This window comes from Parasteatoda tepidariorum, chromosome 5 (genome assembly GCF_043381705.1).
Source record: "Parasteatoda tepidariorum isolate YZ-2023 chromosome 5, CAS_Ptep_4.0, whole genome shotgun sequence".
Lineage (NCBI taxonomy): Eukaryota > Metazoa > Arthropoda > Arachnida > Araneae > Theridiidae > Parasteatoda > Parasteatoda tepidariorum.
Genome location: NC_092208.1, coordinates 47820642 through 47845566, shown reverse-complemented (window position 1 = coordinate 47845566; position 24925 = coordinate 47820642). Strand labels below are relative to the sequence as shown.

The 24925-nt window shown below is 27.7% G+C and overlaps 1 protein-coding gene across 2 annotated transcripts in view; it reads left to right on the top strand.

The window, feature by feature from the left end:
- Positions 1–24925, top strand: part of LOC107446928 (uncharacterized) — a 62848-nt gene that overhangs the window by 17300 nt on the left and 20623 nt on the right. The window contains exons 6-16 of one of the 2 annotated variants that reach the window (XM_043039190.2): positions 2967–3043; positions 4235–4319; positions 5886–5962; positions 7505–7595; positions 9398–9465; positions 11874–11950; positions 15827–15945; positions 22049–22118; positions 22213–22277; positions 23765–23807; positions 23898–23959. In XM_043039190.2, coding sequence (XP_042895124.1) covers positions 2967–3043; positions 4235–4319; positions 5886–5962; positions 7505–7595; positions 9398–9465; positions 11874–11950; positions 15827–15945; positions 22049–22118; positions 22213–22277; positions 23765–23807; positions 23898–23959 — 834 coding nt within the window. The remainder of the gene's footprint in view (positions 1–2966; positions 3044–4234; positions 4320–5885; positions 5963–7504; positions 7596–9397; positions 9466–11873; positions 11951–15826; positions 15946–22048; positions 22119–22212; positions 22278–23764; positions 23808–23897; positions 23960–24925) is intronic. The other variant, XM_043039191.2, reaches the window with a different exon arrangement.

Sequence of the window (24925 nt, the reverse complement as noted above, 5' to 3'; positions counted from 1 at the left end):
CGAAAAAATCAGGATTTTTTGTATTGATCTGTTTAAAGTTTTCACAATTCATTTAACCACAATCCATTTCAGTGTTACGTCTGTATTGTACCAATGGATCATCATTCTACATGTTACTCAAAAGTTTGTATGCACTTGCACTAAGCTAGATTCGGAGGGAAGGATTTTTGCACCACTCACACTTGCAACTTTGCTGCTAAAGATATCTCCCTCTTCTAAAATCAAACGAAAAATCTCAAACTTTTGATGATTATGGGAACCAACTAAACATTGCAAAATTTTTCTCCCAGTGCCAAAAGAAATTTTATTGTTTGTTAATTTCTATGAGGTGACATCATCTGTATATAAATAACCAAACTTTATAAATAATGTCTTACAAACCTGTTAATGTGGAATTGAAACAAAAAAACTTAAAACTAGATCATATTTTTCTAGATTATAACACTGATGACATTCCTGTGCTCCTATTTATACTTCTGGTTTAAATTTCCATTTTTACTTCAGGTATAAATAGAACCTCAGGAACCATCAGGAATAAAAGAAAATTTATATCGTAGCTTGACTTGGGTATCATACATTAATTATTTTCATATGGATCCTGAACAGTTAACAATCAAAAAGCTCTTTAAAAAAAACTCAATGGTTTTCAGAGGGGAGGAAGGTTAGGGGGGAAAAATCAATATTTTTTAAACGCAAAATTTTAAATAGTATAAATTGAAGGGCAATTTAACACTTAGTAAAGTAGTAAGAAAACTTATGTGGTTCAGATTTGTCATTTCAAAATAATAATTTTTATCATTTGATTTAATAATAATTGAAATTAAAAGATCAATAAGCTCATTTAGGGACCTCGTAATAATTTACATCTGACTGAAATGTTTAGATTCAGTACTTATTGTATCTTAATTAAAATTGAGAATTAATTTAACTAATTTAATTTTAAAAAATTTAATTAATTTGTTAAAGAAATGCACAACCAAATTACAAATTTTAATTAAAATTTAATTTGAGGATGTTGGATGAATTGAAAATTATCTCTTTCTGATGCGTTCAATTTGTTACAATTCAATGTTACACAATGTTTGGTGATAGTTTTTTTCGACAGTTATTTATTTATTTTTCAGCCCTTTCACAAAGTTTTTCAATTTCTAATACTTTTAATTTGATGTTATTATGACGTTCGTCTTTAAGTTTTCACTTTATAGCACGTTCGATTTGTGATAAATCCATCATAACTTCACATTGTTGGATGATAATTTTTTCATCTGTCATTCACCAGTTTTTCAGCTTTTCCTAACTCTGATATTTTTGCAGCTTGCGAATTTCGAATTTGAGTTTTGATGTGATTGATTCACTCAGGATTGAGAGCCTCTCATGAAATCACATTGGTTCTCATTGTTTTTTCCGAGTATCCAATGTGGAACAATTTTGTGCAATCATTGTTTTAAAGTGAAATTTTGTGAAACAGCCATTTTTTAGAATTTGAATATTGGGAAAAGGCTGCAAAACCCCTGTTATAATTTATTGATACAGTACAGAACCCGTTATCCGGAAATTGGAAAACCAATAATCCGGAACGAAATTCGATACATTTTCCCGCCATTTTTTTAATATAAAATTTTTTTCCTCATAAGATTTTAGGATTTTTCCTTCTTTTTTGAAAGATTACCTTACCATCATTTTGGAAATAATCATTAGTGTATTATTTAATCGTTTTTTTTCTTTTTAAGATTATTTCCAAATATATTCTTTTTTAAGTTGGGTTTAACAATAAAAAAAATGGCTTTTTGAAGTGATTCAGAAAGCCGGAAAAATCAGTTATCCGGAATAGCGATGGTCCCGATCGTTCCGGATAATCGGTTCCCTACTGTACTTAAATTTTCGCATTTATTAATATTATCAAATTTGGAAGAAACTCAGATAAATTAGCAGGGTGCGTAGCGTTTGTAAAAAGTACTTAAAGGTGCTTTTTTGGGGATTTCGTTTTTAAAAGCTTTTAAAGGTGCTTTTTTCAGCAGGCGTTTTTAAAAAGTGCTTTTTTTTTCACGAATAATTTTTTTTTACCCTTCAGTGATATCTGATGGATCCCATGCATTTCACAAAAAATGGGGTGTTTGCTACGTAATCATTCACGCGGACTTCATGTCGTACCCACGTTATGACTTGCGCATGCGCGCACACTTGAAACCGAAACCCGAGTGCTCCAATTCGGATAGAGAATATCAGATCCTTATGAAATGTTTTTCTTTTTAATTTATTTTAATTTTATTCTTGTTTATTTTATTTTACTTCTAACACTTTTTTGACGTAGGGGGTAAGGGTACTTTTGTTCTGAGTTCAGAGTCAAGTTGAATTCACTCGGTGATGTGGGAAAGTACTGATTGTTTCGATTTACGTCCGTTTCTTTTTGGGGTTTTTTTTAACGCTAAAACTGTTTATGAAAAGTTTTTGTTTTTCAATAATATCATTGATTGAATATGAATTTTTTGAGTGCTTGAAAATTTTTGTAAAGTGCTTGAAAAGTTTTTAAAAAGTGCTTATTTTTGCTTCAAAGATTTGGCTGCGCACCCTGATTAGGTTTATTTTTTATTTAATTTGCATTACATATTAGTATTATTAGCAAGTTTATTTTTATTAATAATACTGAATTAATGATTTGTTTATTAAGTAAATTATTTTTTGTAATTTTATCTCTTAAGTATTTTTAAATATGTTTAGAAAAACAGCATTTTCTTTTAATTTACATAATGACTTTCTTCAGAAATTTCATTCTTGTTCCTTAGTGAGTTTCGTTTATTCATGTTTAGGGTGTTTTGCTTGTTCATAAAAATAGAATTAATTTTGTGCCAGTCAACTTAAATTTGATATTTGATGCTGTTTTTTTACAGACTAAAACTTTTAACACTTCTAAATTTTGTATTATTCACTGAAGATTCTTTTTTTTATTATTTATTTATTTAATTTAGCCTGTTCCTGTTAGACCAACCAAAATATTAGTTTCCAAACCAAGACCTGTGACTAAGGATGAAAATCAGCCAAAAAGGTATCTACCCACTTATTTTGTTATTTAATTTTGTGAAAATAATATTGAAGTTTCACAGTTGCCTAATAACTTATCTTTAAGAGAATTATATTTATCAGAGTGGATACAGAATAGGGAAAACAACGAATGTTATAAATCTGGAGAAATTGGGAAAATGTGTAATAGTTTAATCAGTGAAAAAATTAGAGTGAGTGCTACTTATAAGTGTGTTTTTGTTTCTAAATACATTGTGCTTGTAATAATTTTTTTTAAAAATTATTTATTTTTTAATTAATAAATTTTTAAATGATGGTTTTGTTATATATTTTTGCGAATAAGAGTAAGGTATAAATGAAAAATTAATCATAGAACTTTGGCACTGGTTGCAAATACAAGGAAATTTGATGAAAACTGGTTTGGAAAAGTCAGGGTATTATTTTTCCATTTGTTAGTGGCCACCCTGTTTACAATGAAAGGGCTTGATTTATTATTTATTCTATTTTCAAGTTTTATATCACATTTTGTTTATTTAGTTTACAAATGAAGGTGCAATCTTTTTTCTCATTATAGTATGTTAATTAATGACAGTCATGCACTGCAATTTGATTGTCAATTTTAAGAAGAAAAAAAAGATGCTCTTTTAAATTCGTATTACCGAAAAATATTTTTATAATACTTATTCCATATATTGAACCTGTCAAATTCAAGACTTCAGGCAACAACAAAAAACGCTTGCTTTGTATAGTCTATTTTTTTAAAGTGCATTTTTTTTTTATTATAAAACTTTTTACAAGAAAGATTTCAGACTGAGTTGAAAATTGAAATCTAATCTTAACTGTCTAATGTTCATATTTCTTATGAAATACGAGTATTTTATTTCTTGGTTTAATGAACTGTAATTATGATTTTTATTCCTTTATGCTTTAAATCGTGTGTTGAAGTGTATGTGTCCAAATTTTATGCTATGGGACTAAAGAGATGTATATCAAATTCTTTATAAAAATAGTCAATAAAATTTATATATAGTTTTCTAAATCTAGGAATTGACTGTGCTTCCTATATGTTCATCCTTTACTCTCCAAAATTCTGATATTTTACTACGCAGCAATAATTACCCCTGCATTTATTTCATTGAAAGTTTTCCTAGTTTTCTATTTTACCACTTTGCTATTCAAAATTAACATTTTTGTTTAATTATTTCTTTATCTTTAGATTTTCTTCTTATACGTCTCAGAATGGCAAACTTGGTGTGCGTTCAATGAATGAGCAAAAAACTAAATCAGTCATTCAATCAAAGGTAAATATTTCATATTTTTACAATGCTTATTGATAATTTTACACAATATTATATTTTTTATTGAAGTATTAAAAGAATTAAATTTCATACATCAGCATCACCTAGTAAAGTGTTTTCTCTGGAAAGTTTCAAGCAATTGGAAAACACAATGTAAGGGGATCGAAGAAATAAAATAGCAGAATTATTTTACAAGGAATTATCTGATTAAACAAATTTTATGATTCTTTGTAAAAATATTTCGATTCCCCCGGAAAGACCTTGACATATGGCGTATTACTCAAAGAGTAAAATTAGCACTAAGGGGTTCTTCGAACCATTGAGATTGAGATCATTTGATCGAAAGTAGTTTAGGGTGTTTCTTTCTTCTTTATTTTTGTATTGTACACATTTAGTTGCTTGACAGACATCAAGACAATAATCTTAATCTCTCACTATCTTGTGAAGCATTAATGGAATCGATTTCAGCTGTAGCTATGATTTAATGTGTTAGATAGAAAATATCGGTAATTATTATTTTTTTTTTTGTATAATTGTTCTAAATTTTATTCTACATTTTGACAAGCATTGGGCATTTTGTCTTGTTGTTGATGTTTGTTTGATGATAGTTTTTTCGACAGTTATTTATTTTTTTCCCAGCCTTTTTTGCATGGTTTTTCAATTTTTGGTACTTTTAATTTGATATTATGACGTTCAAATTTAAATTATCACTTTATAACACGTTCGATTTGTGATAAATCCTTCATAACTCATTGGCATTATAACTTCACGTTGGAGGATAATTTTTTCGTCTGTCGTTCACCATTTTTTCAGCTCTTCCTAACTCTGATATTCTTACAATTTGCGAATTTCGAATTTGAGTTTTGATGTGATTGATTCGCTCAGGATTGAGAGGCTCTCATAAAATCACATTGTTTCCGATTGTTTTTTCTGATTTTTCCAACATGAAACAATTTTGTACAATCATTGTTATAAAGTAACATTTCGGGAAACAGCCGTTTTTTAAAATTTGAATTTGGTGAAAGGGCATTTTTTAGAATTTGAATATTGGAAAAAGGCTGCAAAACAACGCCAATTTTCATCTGGTTTCACCTCTGTTACAATTTATTGATACTTAAATTTTCACATTTATTATTACTATCAAATTTGGAAGAAACTCAGATAAATTAGGCTTATTTTTTATTATAATACTGAATTAATGATTTGTTTATAAAGTGAAATTATTTTTTTTATAATATTACCTCTTAAGTATTTTTAAATATGTTTAGAAAAATAGCATTTTATTTTAATTTATATAATGACTTTCTTTGGAAATGTCATTCTTGTTCCTTATGGTGTTTCGTTTATTCATGTTTAGGGTGTTTTGTTTATTTTTATGTTTTACACACTGTGCGATAAAAATTATGTATTCCATTATTATGCTTGTTCATGAAAATAGAGGTATTTTTGTGCCAGTCAACTTAAATTTTATATTTGATGCTGTTTTTACAGACTAAAACTTTTAACATTTTTAAATTTTGTATTACCCACTGAGGGTTCTCTTTTTTAAAATTTATTTATTTAATTTAGCCTGTTCCTGTTAGACCATCCAAAATATTAGTTTCCAAACCAAGACCTGTGAATAAGAACAAAAATCAGCCAGAAAGGTATCTACCAACTTATTTTGTTATTTATTTTTGACAAAATAATATTAAAATTTCACAGCTGCCTCATAATTTATCTTTAAGAGAATTGTATTTATTAGAGTGGCTACAGAATAGGGAAAACAAAGAATTTTATAAAATCTGGAGAAATTGGGAAAATGTGTGACAGTTTAGTCAATGAAAATGAATTAATTAGAACGAATGCTACCCATAAGTGTGGTTTTGCTTCTAAAAATATTGTGCTTGTAATAATTGTTTGAAAAATTGCTTTTTTTTTAATGATATTTTTGTTATATATTTTTGCAAATAAGAGTAAGGTGTAAATAGAAAATTTATTATAGAACTTTGGCATTGGTTGCAAATGCAGAGAAACTTAGTAAAAAGTGGTCTGAAAAAGTTAGGGTATTCTTTTTCCTTATGTTACTGGCCACCCTGTTTACAACTAAAAGATTTGATTTGTAATTTATGCTGTTTTCAAGTTTTATACCACACTTTGTTAATTTAGTTTACAAATGAGAATGTAATCTTTTTTCTCATGATAGTGTGTTAATTAATTGCAGTCATACACTGCAATTTGATTGTCTAAAAGTTTTTTAAAGAAAAAAAAAGAGACTGTTATTTAAAGTCATATTTCCGAAAAACAGTTTTATTATGCTTATTGCATATATTAAACCTGTCGAATTCAAGACTTAATTCTATAGTTTCAGGCAAGAACAAAAAAAGAAAAAGGCTTACTTTGTATAGTCTATTTTTTTAAAGTGCATTTTTTTTATTATAAACTTTTTACAAGAAAGATTTCAGACTGAGTTGAAAATTGAAATCTAATCTTAACTGTCTAATGTTCATATTTCTTATGAAATATGAGTATTTTATTTATTGGTTTAATGAACTGTAGTTATGATTTTTATTCCTTTGTACTTTCAATCGTGTGTGGAAATGTATGTGTCGAAATTTTATGCTATGTGACTAAAAAGGTATATATCAAATTCTTTATGAAAATTGTAAATAAAATTTATATATAGTTTTCTAAATCTAGGAATTGGCCGCAAATTTTGCTTGCTATGTGTTTATCCTTTATTCTCTCCAAAATTCCGATATTTTTTATGCAGCAATAATTACCTCTGCATTTATTTCATTGAAAGTTTTCCTACTTTTCTCTTTTACTACTTTGCTATTCAGAAGTCCCGCAGTGGACTGATCGTTAAGACGCTGTTCCCAGCAGATCACCGAAGTCAAGCATCACTGGCTACGATCGGTGTGCAGGTGGGTGGCCACTTGGATCAGTCTGCATATGGACCACGGGTGTGCGGTATTGGTCCTCGTTAAACTGTGCTACCATAAAGTGCTCGACTTCGCGCGCAGGTCGTCGGGCTACCAAAGCGGGGGTGCCATCCCCTCTGTATAGGTTCAAAATTGTGGTGGCATGTCTTCGGATCATCCTCCGTGATGTTTCCCAGACCGTTGCCAATAGCCCATTGTGCAGCTCTAGTGCGACGTAAATTAACAAGAGCAACAGCTATTCAGAAGTAACATTTTTATTTTTAGGTTTTCTTCTTATACGTCTCAGAATGGCAACAGTGCAGTGCGTTCAATGAATGAGCAAAGAACAAGAACTAAATCAGTCATTCAATCAAAGGTAAATCTTTCATATCTTTACAATGCATATCTATAATTTTACATGGTATTACATTCTTAATTATTGAAGTATTAAAAAAAGTTCAATTGCATGCTTCAGCATCACCTAATAAAGCTTTTTCTCTTAAAATTTTTAAGTAATTGGAAAACACATTGTAAGGGGATCGAAGAAATAAAATTCCAGAATTATTTTGCATGGAATTACCTGACTAAACAAATTTTATGATTGTTTGTAAAAATATTTAGATTCCCCCAGAAAACGGCCGACATACGGCCGATTATGCAAAGAGTGAAATTGGCACTAAGGGATTCTTCGAACCATTGAGATTGAGTTCTTGTACAGATATTCTGATCATTTGTTCGAAAGTAGTTTAGGCTGTTTCTTTTCTTTATTTTTGTATTGTACACAATTATTCGCTTGACAGACATCAAGACAATAATCTTACTCTCTCAATATCTTGTGCAGCATTTATGGAATCAATTTCAGCTGCCGCTATGTTTTGTTGTGTTAGATAGCAAATATTGGTATTTTTTTTTTTTTTTTATAAATGTTCTAAATTTAATTCTATATTTTGACAAACATTGGGCATTTTGACTTCTGTCACAACATTTTTCACACCTTGTGAAAAAAGAGAAAACTTAACAATCATTTAGTAATTTTTAAAGCAAGAAATGATTCTTATCTTTTAAAAATAGCTTTTGAATGAAGTTTCAAAATTCTGGTACAGTAGAATCTCGATAATTCGAGGTGAATGGGACTGACCCTACCTCTAACTTTCGAATCATCGAAAACTTAAAATTTAAAAAATATTTGAATATAGGGAAACAAAGCAATTTTTAAATTTCAGTATTTAATTGAAAAATATATGATATTTAAAGAAATTATGCTTGCATTAGATGATGAAGGTACATTTACTGCATTACACTAAGTTACAATATTCATTATGTTACTGCATCAGGTTAATTGTACTTTAAAATAATTGTCTAATGTTTTTTGTTTAACGCACTGTTCTCATGTTTCAGTGTTTAATACACAAATTTGAACTACCGAGACTCTACTGTATTAATTTTTCTTATGACACTGAATTTAATTAAAAATGTATTGAGTTCTGTAAAATGGGTTTCTGATCAAATATATTTTTTCCTCAAAGAAAAAAAGAAAAACACTTTTCATGCTTGTTTATTGAGTTCTGAATAACTTTTCCTAATTAAGAACATTATTTTCATATCACTTCTGTATTTGTTTGTCAGTGACTTAATTCTTGCTTTTTTTTTAAGCAATCAAAACGAAAAATCACAATATATCCTAAGTTTTATTATTATTTTTTGTTTTAACGCCTGTATTAACACTAGAAAGACGGAAAATCAGTATATACCTATATTGCCGAAAAGCAGTCAAAATGACTAGATTGTAAATGCGTCAATAAACTTGTTTAAAATTAATTTTTAACATTTTTTATATTATTTACATTTCTGTAACAAGTTATTAGTAAATATTAACAATAAAAAAAAATTATATGTTGTTCAAAAAGTCACAAAACTCTAAGAAATTGAGTCATTGTATACATCATTGTTTTTCTAATTGAAATTAAAAGCAGTCAAAGTGACTTCCTTAGGCAATCTAGTGTTAATGTTTATTTAGTTTTGTTCTGTTGAATACTTATTCCTTTTAATATTTTACTGTTGATTTGCAATTAAAGAGTACTCTATCATTATGATATTCAAATTCTAATGAATTAATTATTAAGTTTTTTACATTTGTATTACTTAAAATCATGTTTAAAGATTACAATTTTATTTTAGGTTGTTAATGAAGCAAAAAATTCAAACACAATCTCCACCAATAGCATGAAAGAAAATATGAACAGAAAGTATGTACTAATTTTCTATTAAGAATTTTGTCAGAATTTATTATAATAAATTATTATTTGTTCTAGTATGCAGGGAGTGAGCATAAAAATGTGAACTACATTATTCTTAAGAAAATAAATGATACAGTAGAGAACCATTTATCCGGTATCCAGATAACCGGGAAACCAGAAAACCGGAAAAAATTTTGATCGCTTTTAACCATTTTAAACTAGAACGATTATGAAAAAAAGCGGAAATGAACTGATCCTTGAAGTTGAGTAGAGGAAAATGTAAGGAAGGGGAGAATTTTTTCCCCCGTTTACTCAGAGAAACGTCATTTCCTCCGTGACCTTGAAGGCAGGGAAGGGAGGAATGTTTTATTTTCTCCTTTAGGCCGTCAATTAAGCTCAAGGATGTGGCATGCTGATTTCGTTTTCTGTTTAATTTACGAGGGGGTGGGGAAAATGCATTGTATGCATATCAGTGAACAGAAGATGAAAGAGAAAAATATATTTATCTATTTGACATCGATTAATAAAAATAAAATCTTTTTCTTCTGAATAAATTCAAGTGCAGTATCATTTGAAAGTTTTTATTGATGTGGAATCACATCGGCTGTAATTAAATATCGTATTTTTATCAACAAAAAAAAATAAATAAAGGGAGAATTGTTTTTTAATTTAAACATAGGATTATTTTATGAAGCAGATTTCAGTTTTGTTTTTCTGATTCCACTACGTTTGATTTTTTTTTTCTTTTCACGATAAATTTCGCACTCAAAATAAGTTTTCCTTTTATTTTATCGTTTCCCCCGTATAATTAAGTATGAAATATATTGTGTTATTTGACCATTGGTTTTGTTTATATTAGTTAATTTAGGAATTATAATTATTTTTAAAAAATAAATACGAGAATTTTGTATTTTTTAATCTTGTTTTTCTTGTCTAAACTTGCAAATTTTTTTATTCTTTTAAATGTTATTTTTCTACCATTTTTTTTTCTTTTTAAAGTTAGGAGTACCTTTCTTTTTTCTCTTACTTTATGCATTACACTTTTTCCTCGTAATTCGGGCTCGATAAAACACAGATTAACGACACTTTTTGGTCGATCCAGAAAACCGGGAAATTCAGGCATCCGGGATAGCGATGGTCCCGAGCATCCCGGATAATTGGTTCTCTACTGTATATACTTTTATATGTTATTTAAATGTTGCTATTGGACACTTGGTTTGCTTAGATTAAGTGAATGATATTTTTTATGTTATGCATAAGTACAACTATTGCACAAAATTGATGTGAGAATATATATTTCTAGAATATTTATTTCATAAAATCTATTATGAATATAATTTATTAATAAATATAAATATAATTCACTATACACGAACAAATTTCTTCTTTTGAATATAATTTTAATTATAACAGATATAACATATTTAGCTTACAATCTGTATCATAAGAGGTTGCTTTCGTAAAATTGTCTGATTTTTTTTATTTTTAAAAAAGATGTAATTCTTTATTATTTTAACTTTTTTTCTCTTTATTTTTGTTAAGTAATATCTATTTAGTTGTGTTTTTTTATTGGAAGTTCATATAATTTTTCTTTTCTAAATTTCAATAATAAGCTTTGAAATTTAGAATAATTTGGCTATTCAGGTCTTTAAAATGAAAAAAATATTTTTTGCATTACATGACTATGCAGAAATTGTCAATTGTCATTATGTGAGTAGCAGATAAACGTTTCGTTAGTTGAAATCCATTGCTTTCTTTGTGTCATATGTCTTGTAGTTTTTTTACTAGTTTAATTTATTTTACAAGGCTCTCCTTTCTGCTAAAGGAAGCATGTTTTGTTAATTGTGCAAGATAAATAAAATATTGTTATGCCAATGGAATCAGGAAAAAGACTTGCAAGTCATGCAATTGTATATCAATGAAATAAGCTAACAGCATGGTAAAATTTTAAACTAATTGGTGTTGAAATAGGAACTATAAAAAAATTATTTAACTATCTTTTAAAAATTTCGTGTATACATTTTTCATAAAGTCACATATGATTTCAGAGAAAAAAGTAAATGGTAATTATTATAGCACAACAGTGCAGTTTTTAAAATAAACATTTAATTGTTTGTTGTATAATAAGTTAAGTGTTAGTATTCTACACCCATGATCCCATAATGGGAAACCATTTATTACCAATTTTTCAAGACGACTGATTATTAAAAAAATTTTTTTTTTTTACAAAATTGGCTGCTCTCACCACTAAAAGGATTGATAACTGCTGATTTGCACTATATACCTGTGGCATGATGGACATTCTTAAATATTATTTTTAATGACAATATGCTATTATTTCTATTATTATTAAAAATATACAATTATTTTTATATTTATTATTCAATTGAAAATTTTTCAATATTCTTTTATTTTAGTCTTCTGGGGATAGCAAGGAAAGAAAACGTTGCTGTTATTACGCCAATGAAACAAATAAATTTAGCAGCAAAGTCTGGTAAGAAATGTACTGTTTGTTAGAAGAACTATGTTCATTTACTATTTAACATACAAGTTTAGTTCCAATTTTTTTTAGGATTTTTTTTTTTGTTGAAAGATACGCATACTTAAATTAAATTAAATGAAGAATTAGAAGCCAAAACATTTTAAAAGATATTTTTAACGCTATAGTTACAGAAATAAGAGCACAATTTTAGCCTCAGTAAACCAAAGCCAGAGGAATGTACTCAGAATCTTTTCAGTTTTAACACGTTTGTAAACTAACTTTTTAATTAACACATTACATGGTTTTGCCATGGCATAATTCTTACTATGTTAGTAAGTTTTAATTATTTTTAGTTCTGAGACAATAAAAAACTAATAGTAGAGATTCAAAACTTTATATACATTCTTTATATTCTCAATGCCTAATGTCACAAATGGCCCCCAGATTAGTTTGTCATTTCTGCTTATTAGCTGCAGCCTGTCCTACTTCTGATCAGTAAAGAAAAACAAGTAAAACACAATATTTAATAGCAGTTTTTAAGCAGAAAATGTATTCTAAAAGAATCCCATGCTGACCCAGGGTTTTTGCTATTTTAGCATTTTTAACAAAGTGCTATAAAACTATCTAGAAAAGCTAAAATGAAACAAGACATATTTAGCTTTTTTGCTAAAGCATTTCATTATATTCTTGAAAGAAAAAAATTTCACAAAAAATCATAAACAATAGTTTGTGAAATTTTTATGATGGATTCTACAATTGTTGGTATGGAAAGATATTTCTCAAACTGAATCAAAAACGGACATTCATTTTCCCAAACAGATAATGAAATTGATAAGAAAAAAAAAATTAAGTTTTGAATTCTACACTTGCAAGAAATCTTGTTTTAAAGGGATATTTTTAAAATTTGTAAACAAATGGAAATGAAGTGCACCTAGACTTTTGTTCTATTTATAAACCATGTCTTTATTTTATCATTTTGCTAAAAGTTCTTTTCTAAATTTAGCTTTTTTGCTTAAGGAGTCTTGATCTCAGCATAAACCCGATTGCTGTTATGGCAACAAGTTTTTTTCAAAGGCTGTTAAGGGTGCTTAACAAACATTCTCTTCTCTGATTACCTATCTCACCACAATTTTTCTCCGTGGTTCTTCCTTGTTTCTTTTATTACCTAATGCCCATTATAATTGGCACTAGATAGCAACAAGACTGAATTTTGGCAGAAAGCTTTACATTGAATAAAATTTCTTTTTTAGTATTCGATAAATAATTTTTAGAACCTAGTTTGTGATTTGACTAGTATGTCTTCATTCCATCAATCAGATTTCGATTTCTTACTGACTATTTCGAGTAAATTTTTATTTCAATGAAAAAATTACAATAACAAAGTCATTTGCATTATTTTATATTGCATATTTTTATTATAAATAAAAATATATTTATTAAAACGTTTTATTTATCCTGAAACCCAATGTTCTTTTTTTTATTGTTAATATATACGAAGACCTTTTTTGTTCATTGTTAAAAATTAAATTTTAACCTTAAAAATCTTTTATTTTATCCTTTATTTTGATACCACTTAATACAGGAAAAGCTCCCTAAATACTAAAATTTGGAATAACATATATTCATTTCCTTCGTATCCTCCTCTATTGCTGAAAATCAAAGATAAATATTAATTTTTATGAGCCTGTTTTCATTATGTCTCAAAGCTCTAGTAAATGTACAAACAACACTGTACAAACAAATGTACAACCAGCATGTTCATTAACTGAAAATTTATTTTCCTGGTAAATAAACAGTTTGTAATTATTTTTTTTTATAATGTTATAAGGTTTTAACATGGTTAATAACTCATGCTATAAAGAGGACCTCAAATTTAAATTTGAGAAATGAATATTTTATAACATGACTTTAATTTATAAATGTGGTAATTAGTTATTTTATTTATAAATGTATTTACTTATAAATGTGGTAATTGAGTTATGCTAATTTTTAAAATATTTGTACTTATTTCAAATATATTAAAATAAATTAAAAACTATTAATAAATAATACTGTTCATTCATTCTATTTACAGTGATATGATAACAATACAATTATATTATTTGTAAATATACATTACAAGTTGAAATTAAAAAGCAGAATAAAATAAGCTGCAGTCTATAATAACACAAGAATCAAAATGGCAACCTTGACAAATAGCTGAGAAGCTAACAAGGATCATTAAAAATTAAGTCGATTACTAAAAGTTTCTTACTGTTTTGCTGAAAATAAATTTAAGTTGCTTATTAAGCGCAATATCACTTATGTTTAGTAAGAAAGAAGTAAGAGAAATTTAAAGTTTTTTTTTCAAGGTAACTTTTACTCATGATTCAGCTCAATTCATTGATAAATCATCTTTAGACTGAATAAATTTCAAAAAAATATGAATTCCCTACAAGAAGTTAATATTTAAGAGTAGTTTCAAGTATTTTAAATGTGTCTTGAAGATAAAAATTTGAACTACACTTCCAGGAAATGTGTTGCCTACAAATCCTCAACCAGAAATAAGCTAAATATGGAGACAAAATCGGATATCTTACGATTATTATTTTGCAAATATAAAACAATAATCTTCCTCAACTTGTCTTTACGCAATTTTTTTGTTTGTAGTACTTGAAATAACAAAATCTATGAAAGAAAATGGAAAGTGATTGTCTAATCAATTTAATACTTATCATTTCATGACCTAGTGTGAAATTATCTATAATAGCTATTTTATATGACTTAGTCATTAAAAATTTATAATATAGTCAAAATGTTAAGTGTTCCTTCACTGGTGAGAATTCTTTATACACTAGGTTATCAAGTTTCCTTCCATTTTTTTTTTTTTTAATATTATCATTTTACAATAAATATATTTATTTTGTCAATTACTTCAGATTATAAATTTTAAAAATATAATCGCTTTTTTAAAGATAAATTTGCTTAATTATTCATTCACTGGATAATTTCTATAATTATCAGTATTATAAAATTTTTATTTATTAACTAGATAGTTGTTGGGGAAAGAACTTGTGATTGAAAATATCAATCAGAATTTATCAAAACCATTCTAATTTTAGATAAATAATTTGTCTCTTTATATGGGATGATTATAATTAGAGTAATACTTTGAACCGCTATTAAATCAAGGCTACCGAACCAAAATTTACTAAACTTCAAAATAAGTGCAGAGATATTTTCGTATGCAAGAAAGAAGTTTAAAAAGTTACTACAAGATAAAATTGTACTCTATTCTAGATCTTGGAATTTGGTTTCATGAACATTCCAGCTTTTTCCACTTTGCAGCAAAGCCTTTTATAAAATTCCATTTCATGTAAAAAGTTGCATTCTGTATTGCATATATTTCTCAAATATTTATAAGGCCAAGTGTCTTATTCTTAAATACATCACACGTAGTCATTTTCTGCTTATTGATATCTTTTTTTTTAAATGTATTATTTTGTTTCTTTGTATTCATTATATTTTAAAATGTAATTATGATCACTATTTTGTGTAACGAAGATTATATCGCTTTTAAACTATTATCAGTTTTATTTAATCTTTAAAAGGCATGTACTCATTAAATCTTCTTCACTTTTATCGAATTTATAATCGACTTATAAAATTGTTGTTCCACACATAAGAAATTGTTTTAAAGGACATTCTGTTGATATAAAGTTCATATTCTGTTTATATATTATATAGCTTAGCATTTTCATTTTTCTTCTATTTTATAATTCTATTAATAACTTGTTGATACTATTCAATAAATGACTTATTCACTTATGAATGAGTCTTCTTTAAAATTCATCTAGCAGCTTAAATTTGGTATCCAATTCACATTAACTAATGCTGTTTCATTTAAAGGTGTGGATGATTCTGAATTTCAGAAAAGTGGTTTCTTCAAGTCCTTGATATTAAATGAGCGTGAACTCTCACCTGGCATCATAAACTATTGTTCTAAAGCTAAATTTACACCATCCAAAGTAAATATCAGTTTTCTTATATTCATTATTATTTACTTTAGTTGTCTTTTATAATTAGTTTTATAAAAACTACGGTTATTTCAAAAGCAATGTATGATTCCTTCTTTTTTTAAAAAAAAATTAAAATACTATTTGAGGTTATTATTAGACTTTCAAAGTGCTCTATTCTGATATAGTTTCGATTTTCTTTTCATATTATGAAAGTTTTTTTTAAATTATAATTTTTATATATATATATATAATTTATATTTTAAAACTTCGATATTGCACCATTTTTTGCAACAAGCTCTGTGAGTCTGCTAGAATTTGAAAACTATGGTCCAAAACTTCCAATTTTCCTGGTCTTTTTTTTTCTTCATAAAAATAGGGTACCTATTTTAATAAATTTAAAAAAAAAATTCTAAATCTCCCATTTGAAGATATATTTTATTAAAAATGAATATTTCGTGATTACTAAATTTATTGTGATTAGGAATTGATTCAGTAAACATTCAACAAATAATTAAAACCAAAATTTCTACATCAATTGTCCTTAAAAGTTTAAAATCAAATCTTTTTCAAAAAGCTATATTCTTCTTGATCTGTACTAATTCATAAACTAGTAACTAATTTATCAAAACATCACTTTTTTAAAGGTAGAATGAAGCAAATATTACTGTCAACGGAATATGTATACTACTTGAGTGTGAACGAATTTAGAAATGAGTAAATAACATTATTAATCTTCATTCTAATCTAAATTTCTATTTATTGCCATTCTAAATCTTCAAAAACTAAAAATTCAAATAAAATAAATTAACATTTCAATTTATGCTTCAAAAATTATCGATGATATAATACAGACAGTAAATTCTCTACCTCTTTATCATCTATCTATTAATTTGCATATTTACAAGGTTTCACTATATTGATAGATAAAACAAAAAGTTTAAGAACATGATGAGAATTATATTTGAAATCAAGGTTTTTAATTGTGACTGATCAAACACTTGCATCTAGGAAAAGCAGAGTAGTTTACTACTCAGTTTTATTCGTTCTTTTCTCTATTAATACACACAATATGTATATATATATATATTAATTTTGTTTAATTAAATTTGATGGTGCACCATTTTTACAAATATTTATTTTTCGAGATAGATAATTAAGTATGCTAGAAGACACATCTTAATTTTTTTTTCTTTTTCTCCTTTGCTTATGCTCCCTATGATTTTTTTCTTATTTGAGACGCTTTAATGTTTAAGCAAAATCACTGGGACATATTTCTATTTACCACTGTTATGCATACAAATAAAAAAAAACAATTTTGGGACTAAAATCTATTACTGAGAATTTTAAAATATTCTGCAACAATTTTGTTACCTCATCAAAATATCATCTTTTATGCTTTTTCTTAAAAAAAAAAAAAAAAGTTTCTTCTTCAGTTACACAGCAGCTCTGGGTTGGTCCTGGTTTTTTCCAGCCATCTCATGTTTGGCTTTCCAATTTTTTGTTTTCAGAATATCTGTGTTTCTTCAAGACAGTTGATTTATCAAATGCAGGGTTTGCCTCTTCATCTTGTTCCTATAGGCTTCGATAGAAATGGTTTTCGACAATTTAGATCTTCTTGTATGCCCTTTTTCCTGTTGGATTTTCAGATTTTTTAAAGATTTTATAGTTATTTGTTTACCATCGCCATAAACCGTCCTTCTGAGTTCCACCACCAATACTTGAGACTTTTTTCACGAAAATTTCCAACAACTCTTCATCTCTAGAGTTTTAGATGCATATAATAAAACAGATCATATAAGTGTCTTATGTGAAAGAAATTTAAATTTTTAATTTTTGGAAACTGGACTTAGTGTATTTTTTGTGACTGTAAAAACGCCTGTTTGCATTTGTGATTTGTTTACATATTTCTGAAGTTAGATTGTTGTTTTTGTTACATTTTGCTTCTAAATAAGTGAAACTATCAATTTTGTCAAACTTTTAGTCTATAATTTCCAGATGATTGATTTGAAATTCTGAATTTAAATATGGCACATATTAGGTACTAATAAATTAATTACTTTTGCATTTTGTTCTAATGCCATAAAGCTAAGCTGAATAATTTGATAAGAGACATATTAATGTTATAAGAGTGTTTAACATACAAATTTTTTTTTTCCATCTGGAATATTTTCATCTTTTTAATAAGTTTACCAAAGATGGACCTTTGATATTGTGTATTTAATTCAAATGAAACTATTTATATTTTTTCTGTCAATCCATCAGTGTAAATAGTGCTAAAAAATATTTTTTAAGTATGAAAAAAAAGTATGAGGTATTTTTAGTTGTAGGGTATCAGTTTTTTTATGTAGGGTATTAGATGTATAGTGGGTTATGTATTAAGTATTTCTAGTTACAGGGTAATATTCGTATTCTGTTACTGCACTCTCGATCTTGCAACCTCAAGTTAATCGATTATTTTCCTTCTGTTATAGAGTCATGTCAAGAGTAACTTGTATTAGTTTTCTATTGTAAGGGTCACTTGCTACTGTATAGTTCTATTTCTGGCAACTGAAGAACTATGCTGCAGATTATTTTCCTTCTCAGAATTTTTTGGAAAAAGAAAAAGGTCAACAAACATAGAAACCAACAGAAAAAAAAAATCAAAAATATTTAAAAACTAATGATAAAATGAAAAGAAAATGATTTTTCTATCCTTACGAAAAATAATGAATATATTTATTGTCTTTTTTTTTTTTAATATGATGCTGAAAAAAGACTTATTTGATGCTCATTTTTATGGTCATCTTATGTCTCTGCTAAGTTCCTGTGATTATATGGTAATGAATTACACCTGAAGAAACTTTAACAAGTAACACTCTACAGGGAAAACCTGGAAAATACAGGGAATTTAAAAATCACCTAAAATAACAAGGAAAATGAAGTGAATTTTGATTTTTTCTTTACAAACTTGGAAAATACAGGGAATTGTGTTTCTTATTTTTGTTTTTTAAAAAATGGCGACCACTCAAAGCGTAATCTATGGGATATTTAACCCTGATATTTCAGCCATGCTAAACTATTTCATTTACTATAGCATTATTTAAGTATGTTCAGCTGTTTTTCCAGCAATTAAAACTAATAAATATAGTTAGCCCAATATAGCTCACCCAAGAGTACACTAATTGTTGTTCCCTCTTAATATATTGCGTATAATATGTACAGGGAAAACACAGGGAATTTTTTTTCCAGATTTGAGTGGCAACCCTGTTTAAATTGGCACAAATCAGGAAACCATAGATAACAATTCTGTTAATTTCTTACTTTACTTCGAAAATATTTTATTTTAGGAGAAGTATCTGTGTTTTCTCCTTTTGAGCAAAGCTAAAGTATTATTGTATGACACTCTAATTTAAGCAATTTAAAGTTTTTGTGCATAACTTTATTATATTTCATCCTTGCAAAATTGTACTATAGGGCTCCCACGGGTCAGGAAAAACCTGGAATTGTCGGGGAATTTTATTTTGACTTTATAAAGCAAGAAATAGTATGGAAAAATTGCAATTTTTCACAAAAACCTGGAAAATTCCTATATTATACCAGGAGAGCAACCAGTCTCAGAATCCTCAGTAACACCAATCAGTTATTGAGATTGGAGTTAAATAATTCTAGCATCTATTACAAATATTTGTTTCAAAAATAATATCACATTTTAATGACACTTTCACACTTTAACCCTTATTTGATGATAAGACTTTTTTTTAAATTGTAGTGTCAAATATTAGATTTTGCAAGAAAAAAATATGAAAAATTCCGATGATTCCGTTTTCTGATGAAAAATTCCGTGGTATTTATAAAATATGGTCTGAAGTTTTATTTAAATTTTTTGATATATGTGAAGAAGTCGGGTATTTTTTTTCTTTTCTAAAAATTTGCTGAAAACCCTGTACTTAAATATATGTTAAATTAAATTTAATGTTTAGTATATTAATCTCTGCCTGAGACTGTTAAAGTCACAGAGAAATTTGAATTTTTGAAGATAATGCTGTGAATTGACTCTGTAAATTCTGATACTGTGATTGTATTATTGAAAGTTTTAGTTGTTACTCTTCTCATTATTACTTTCAAATTATGGATGCTCTTTGCAGAGGTTATAAATTGTTTTAAATTGTGTATCTTGAGATGATTACCTATTTAAATATTTATCTTTTGTTTAATTAAACATGTTTTGCCTATTTTACATTAATACTGTAGAACCTTAATCGATTGTTTCTCAAGAGACCCTTCATTACGATTTAGAGATATGGGAAAATGGCAAAAAATTCTGATTGAAAAAATTAAGTACTTCCTGCAAAAATATTTGCGAGCAAAAAAAGGATAAATGAATGCATTTATTTATTTAAAAAATTTGGGGAATTTTTATTCTCTTTCTTTTCAGGGCAAACAATAAATTTTTGACTTTGTTGTAGATTGCTGTTTATTTTATAAAAGTTTGTTTGAATACAAAATGTTTCTCATTGTTTTAATGGTTTCAAGGTCTTCCACAAATGTTTGCTTGATTTGATTGTGTTAAGTTAGGTTTTCATCAGTATCACTTTGCCGTTCTACAGCTTCTAAAAATATTTCTTGAACCAATGTAATAAACCGATTTCACCAGACTCCCGTAAGAAACAATTTTCCGAGAAACTTATGACCGACCTAAAGCGCAACCAAGCAGTAAAATCCACCGGAAAACCCTGGGCTAACATCCAAAACAGTTGGAAGAAATTTTGTCACAGTCCTCCTAAGAAGGCTGTGGCAAACTTCAGACTCTTAATAGGCCATGACTGCTTGGCAGAGCACCTCAACAGAATAGGTATCCTTCCGTCTAGTGAGTGCCAAATCTGCAGTTCGGGAACCATGAACTCAGACCACTTGCTTGTATGCCCTTTACTGGACAAACAATCTCAAGAGCGGGGTGATCTCTGTAAACTTTACTGGGATGCCAGAGATCACATGAACTCAACGTAAAGACTACTCCTCATTCTTCACTGTATATATATTTTTTACTTTAATTTTATCTTTGTGTTCTTTTTGTGTTAATATGCGTTTGTCATGTGTTTTCTTTGTTTGTTAATGTAATTTTGTTCCTTTTTACTCCTTGTTTATGTCCACTTAAAGCTGAACATTGTATATGGATTAATATTTCCAATAAAGCCATATGTAACAACATATTTCTTAAACCAACAACATCGCACAACGACATTTTTCCAAATTGTTCATAAGCATCAAACCTGTTTGATGCCTTTTACCAAAACTAATAAATCCACATTTTAATTATTAACGCCAGTAGTTACTGTTTTTCTTTTGCAAAAAGAAATTAACTTTGATATTTTTTAAAAAAAATATTGGTACAATTTCTGTGCATTAGATTCGGGAATGTACTAGTTTCAAAAATGATCTAAGCTGGAATTATTAACATCATACGAATAGCATTTGTGACAGGAACTTTGAAACAGTGAATGTTTTTGTAAAACAATAAACAGCTTTTTAAACTATGGATCTAGGTTCAACTATATTAATTCTGCATTTTTAAAAAGTGCTTAATTTTCTCTTTTCAGAAATGAGATTTTTTTTTCTTTAGCCTGTCGATTTTCACCACGTATTATCCAAGAGTGTGGTTTTCATTTGTTCTATGCAACGTTTTCACAAATCATTCAAACACAATGCATTTCGGCATACCATTGTTTCTTAATGTATGAAAGCACCAATCATTTTACATGTTTGATGAAATACTTGCGGGTCCGCATGTGCTTATACTGAGCTGGATTCAGTGGGAATTATTCTTGCACTATCGTGTGCAACTCTGCTGCATTTTGCAAGAGATTTTCAGGCTTCATTTTCTTCCCTCTGAAATCGAACAGAAAAATCTCTATCTTTTTATGGTGGCTAAAATAATTAAGAGAAAGTCTTCTTTTCTCAGAAACTAGTTATTTTACCATAATCTTTGAGAATTATTTTGCATTTTGTTCATGTATATAGTGCTTAAAAAGTACTTAATAGGTGCTAATTTTTTGTTGAAAAATTTGGCTACACACCCTGTCTACATTGTAGTTCTAATATGTAAGCCTAATATATTTCACATTAATTTGAATAGGTCAATTTGCTGCAACTACAACCAAAGGCTTCTCCTCGCTTCCTAACAGCTGATGAGTTTGTTGAAGAAGGTAAATATTTAATTTCATTCCAAAAATAAAATATATATATATTTTTTAAATTTCTAATCTTTAAAGTGAATCTTTTTTATTTTATTATTTATAGTTAAAAGGACTTCCTCCAAATATTATCGTTTGAATGGAAGATTAGTACTACGGTCTCCAGAGATGGTGAGTATTTCAAATATCTTTTGCAATATAACATTACGATATAGCTAGCAGTTTTTAATATCTAGTATTTTCAATATTTTATATGCAACCATTTGAAATTTCCAGCTTATTTCCAAGAGAAATAAAGAAACATAGCCACCAATACTTTTAAAAATTTAACAGAAAGACATTGTGAAAAAAGGACTTTTTTAAAATACAATTTCTTTGGAACTATTTAACTGATTTCGTTCGAGTTTTCTTTTTGCCTTATAAAATTGCAATGCTAAAAATGATGTTATTTTAGTCAGAAAATTTGGGTCGATTCAAAAATTTTCGACTATTATTAAATAATAGATAATTATTAAGAATGTTTTTTGCATGGAATTATCTTTGGATAACCAAATTTTCTACTTGTGTGCAAATTTTTTTTTATTCTCTTATATAAATATGCAAAATGTTGAATTATCATAAAGGGTTTCAAACTTTGGCCCTCTTTCTTGACCAAACTGTTGGGAGCTTTGAGAAGTCTATTTTAATTTAATCTGTTGCACTCAGAGGGGTGCCTGCCAATTCCCTGTATCTTATTCTTTTTATTTTCCTCTTCTAACTTGTCCCCATTGGTCAAACTACTTTGCACCTGTTTATTTCTTTACTTTCTCTACCATCATTTGGTAATTAGACACTTAAAGAAATTCTTCTTTATTGAACGGAAGCATCTACTATTCTTGTTGTTTTTGCTTTAGTCTAACACAGTGTTTCCTAAACTTATGACTTTTGTGTACCCTTTTTAAATTTTTCGCAATTTTGTGTACTACTAATAAAAAAATGAATGTATTTTTTAAAAAATATGCTAATTTTTCTTCTTTGGTACAAGTTTTGTTAATAACTTTATTTGCATCAGTGAGAAGGATCATATTGTTTTTGCTGTGATAAAAAAAATTACACAAAAGTTAAAATTCACAACTGGCTGTTGACACCACTAATTATTAACTGTTAACTCTGTAAAAAATAGCCAAAAGACACATAATCGTAAATTTTTCTGGCTAGCTTTGTTTTTAAATAAAATTTTGTAAAATTTTTGTTTGTTGCAAGATATTTTGCATAAGAACGTGTACCCCCGCTAAACTTTTCCCGTACCCCTGGGGGTACGCATACCACACTTTGGGAAACACTGGTCTAACACTTTGCTGGCTAATTATGATATCGTTGAAATGTTTTCATGCAGGAAAGCATTAAAACATTTCAAATCTTTATCGTATTTATATAGTTCCAAAAATATTAAATCACATTTTAGCTGTTTTTGTTTTGTATGCCATCATGCTCATCATTCAATTGTATCTAATGCTAATGCACAATAAGTATAAAACGTGAAAGCCCCTACTTTTACTCCCTGTTCTCACTATTATACTAATTAATTATTAGTCATATATTTATATCTGTTGGTTAAAGTAGAGCTTTATTATTTTATATAAATCTACTCTTTAATAATTGTAATTATTTACATTTAGTTAAAACATAAAGAAAGATTAGCAGTGGCAATTGATGAAGAAGGTAAAATGTATTCAAATTTTTCTAATTATAGAATAATAGAGTATTATACAACAGAATGATACTTACTGTGTTTTGTTTTAATCCATTTAGTTAAAAGACTTTCTGGAAGATGTAAGCTAAGAAATAGAAAAATTATTCATTCACCAATTTTGGTAATCATTCTTAAACAGCTTTGCATGCATATTTTAATTTTACTTTCAGCCTTCAAAGTATACTTATAATTTTTTAAAAAATCCTTTTTTTTATCCCTCGAATGATCTTGTAGATTTTATCTTTAGTTTTCCAAAATTATTTTAAATATTTAATGTTTTTGCATGTGTACTGTTTCTATCTGTTCCTTTTTTTTTAAAAAATTTTTTTTAAACTTTTTAAATTTATTTAAGTATAGCATAATTCTGTAATATAAGGTTGACATTATTTTTTCAACAAGACCTGTTTTGAGTGTGGTAAGAAATGATGACCTTATCTTTATTCTTAATTACTGTTATTTTTATCTATTTTTATGTCCCCCAATCATAAGGGGCTAACTTTCAATTTACCTTTTTGTTAGTTTTCAGTTTAATTTTGTTATGCATTCCTAAATAGGTTGGGTTTTTTTCTAACAGACAAGGAAACGTTTATTAGGGTTGTTTAAATATGACAGGTGCATGTTTTTGGCAGTATCAGGTTCTTCCATCCCTGTCAGCTAAAATAAGCAAATCACAAATCTCCAAACATGCTTACATAAGTAAATTGCAACACCCCCAAGGCTCCCAAATGATCCCTTTTTTCCCCTCCAAAGTCCGTTTTTTATATTTAAGTTTGTTATAGTCCTTTTTTTAATGTTTTGGACTTTATTTTCACGTGCATTATTTGAAAATCATATTAAAGAAGTGTTTTATTTACTTTAAAATTGTGATGTACATGAATTTTTTGTGCGTTAACCTCTAACGTCATTGTTCTGATAGTTTGGAAGTCAATGATATTGATTTGAGTGCACTGTTGTATTCATAGATCATTGCCTCAATCCTTGAATCTGAGGATCATTCACTAATTGAGATTTTCAGGTGAGTTTAGGAAAGTCCATGAGGGCAGAGCTTTATCTCTTCAAAATTATTCGTTTGATTTAATATTTGAAA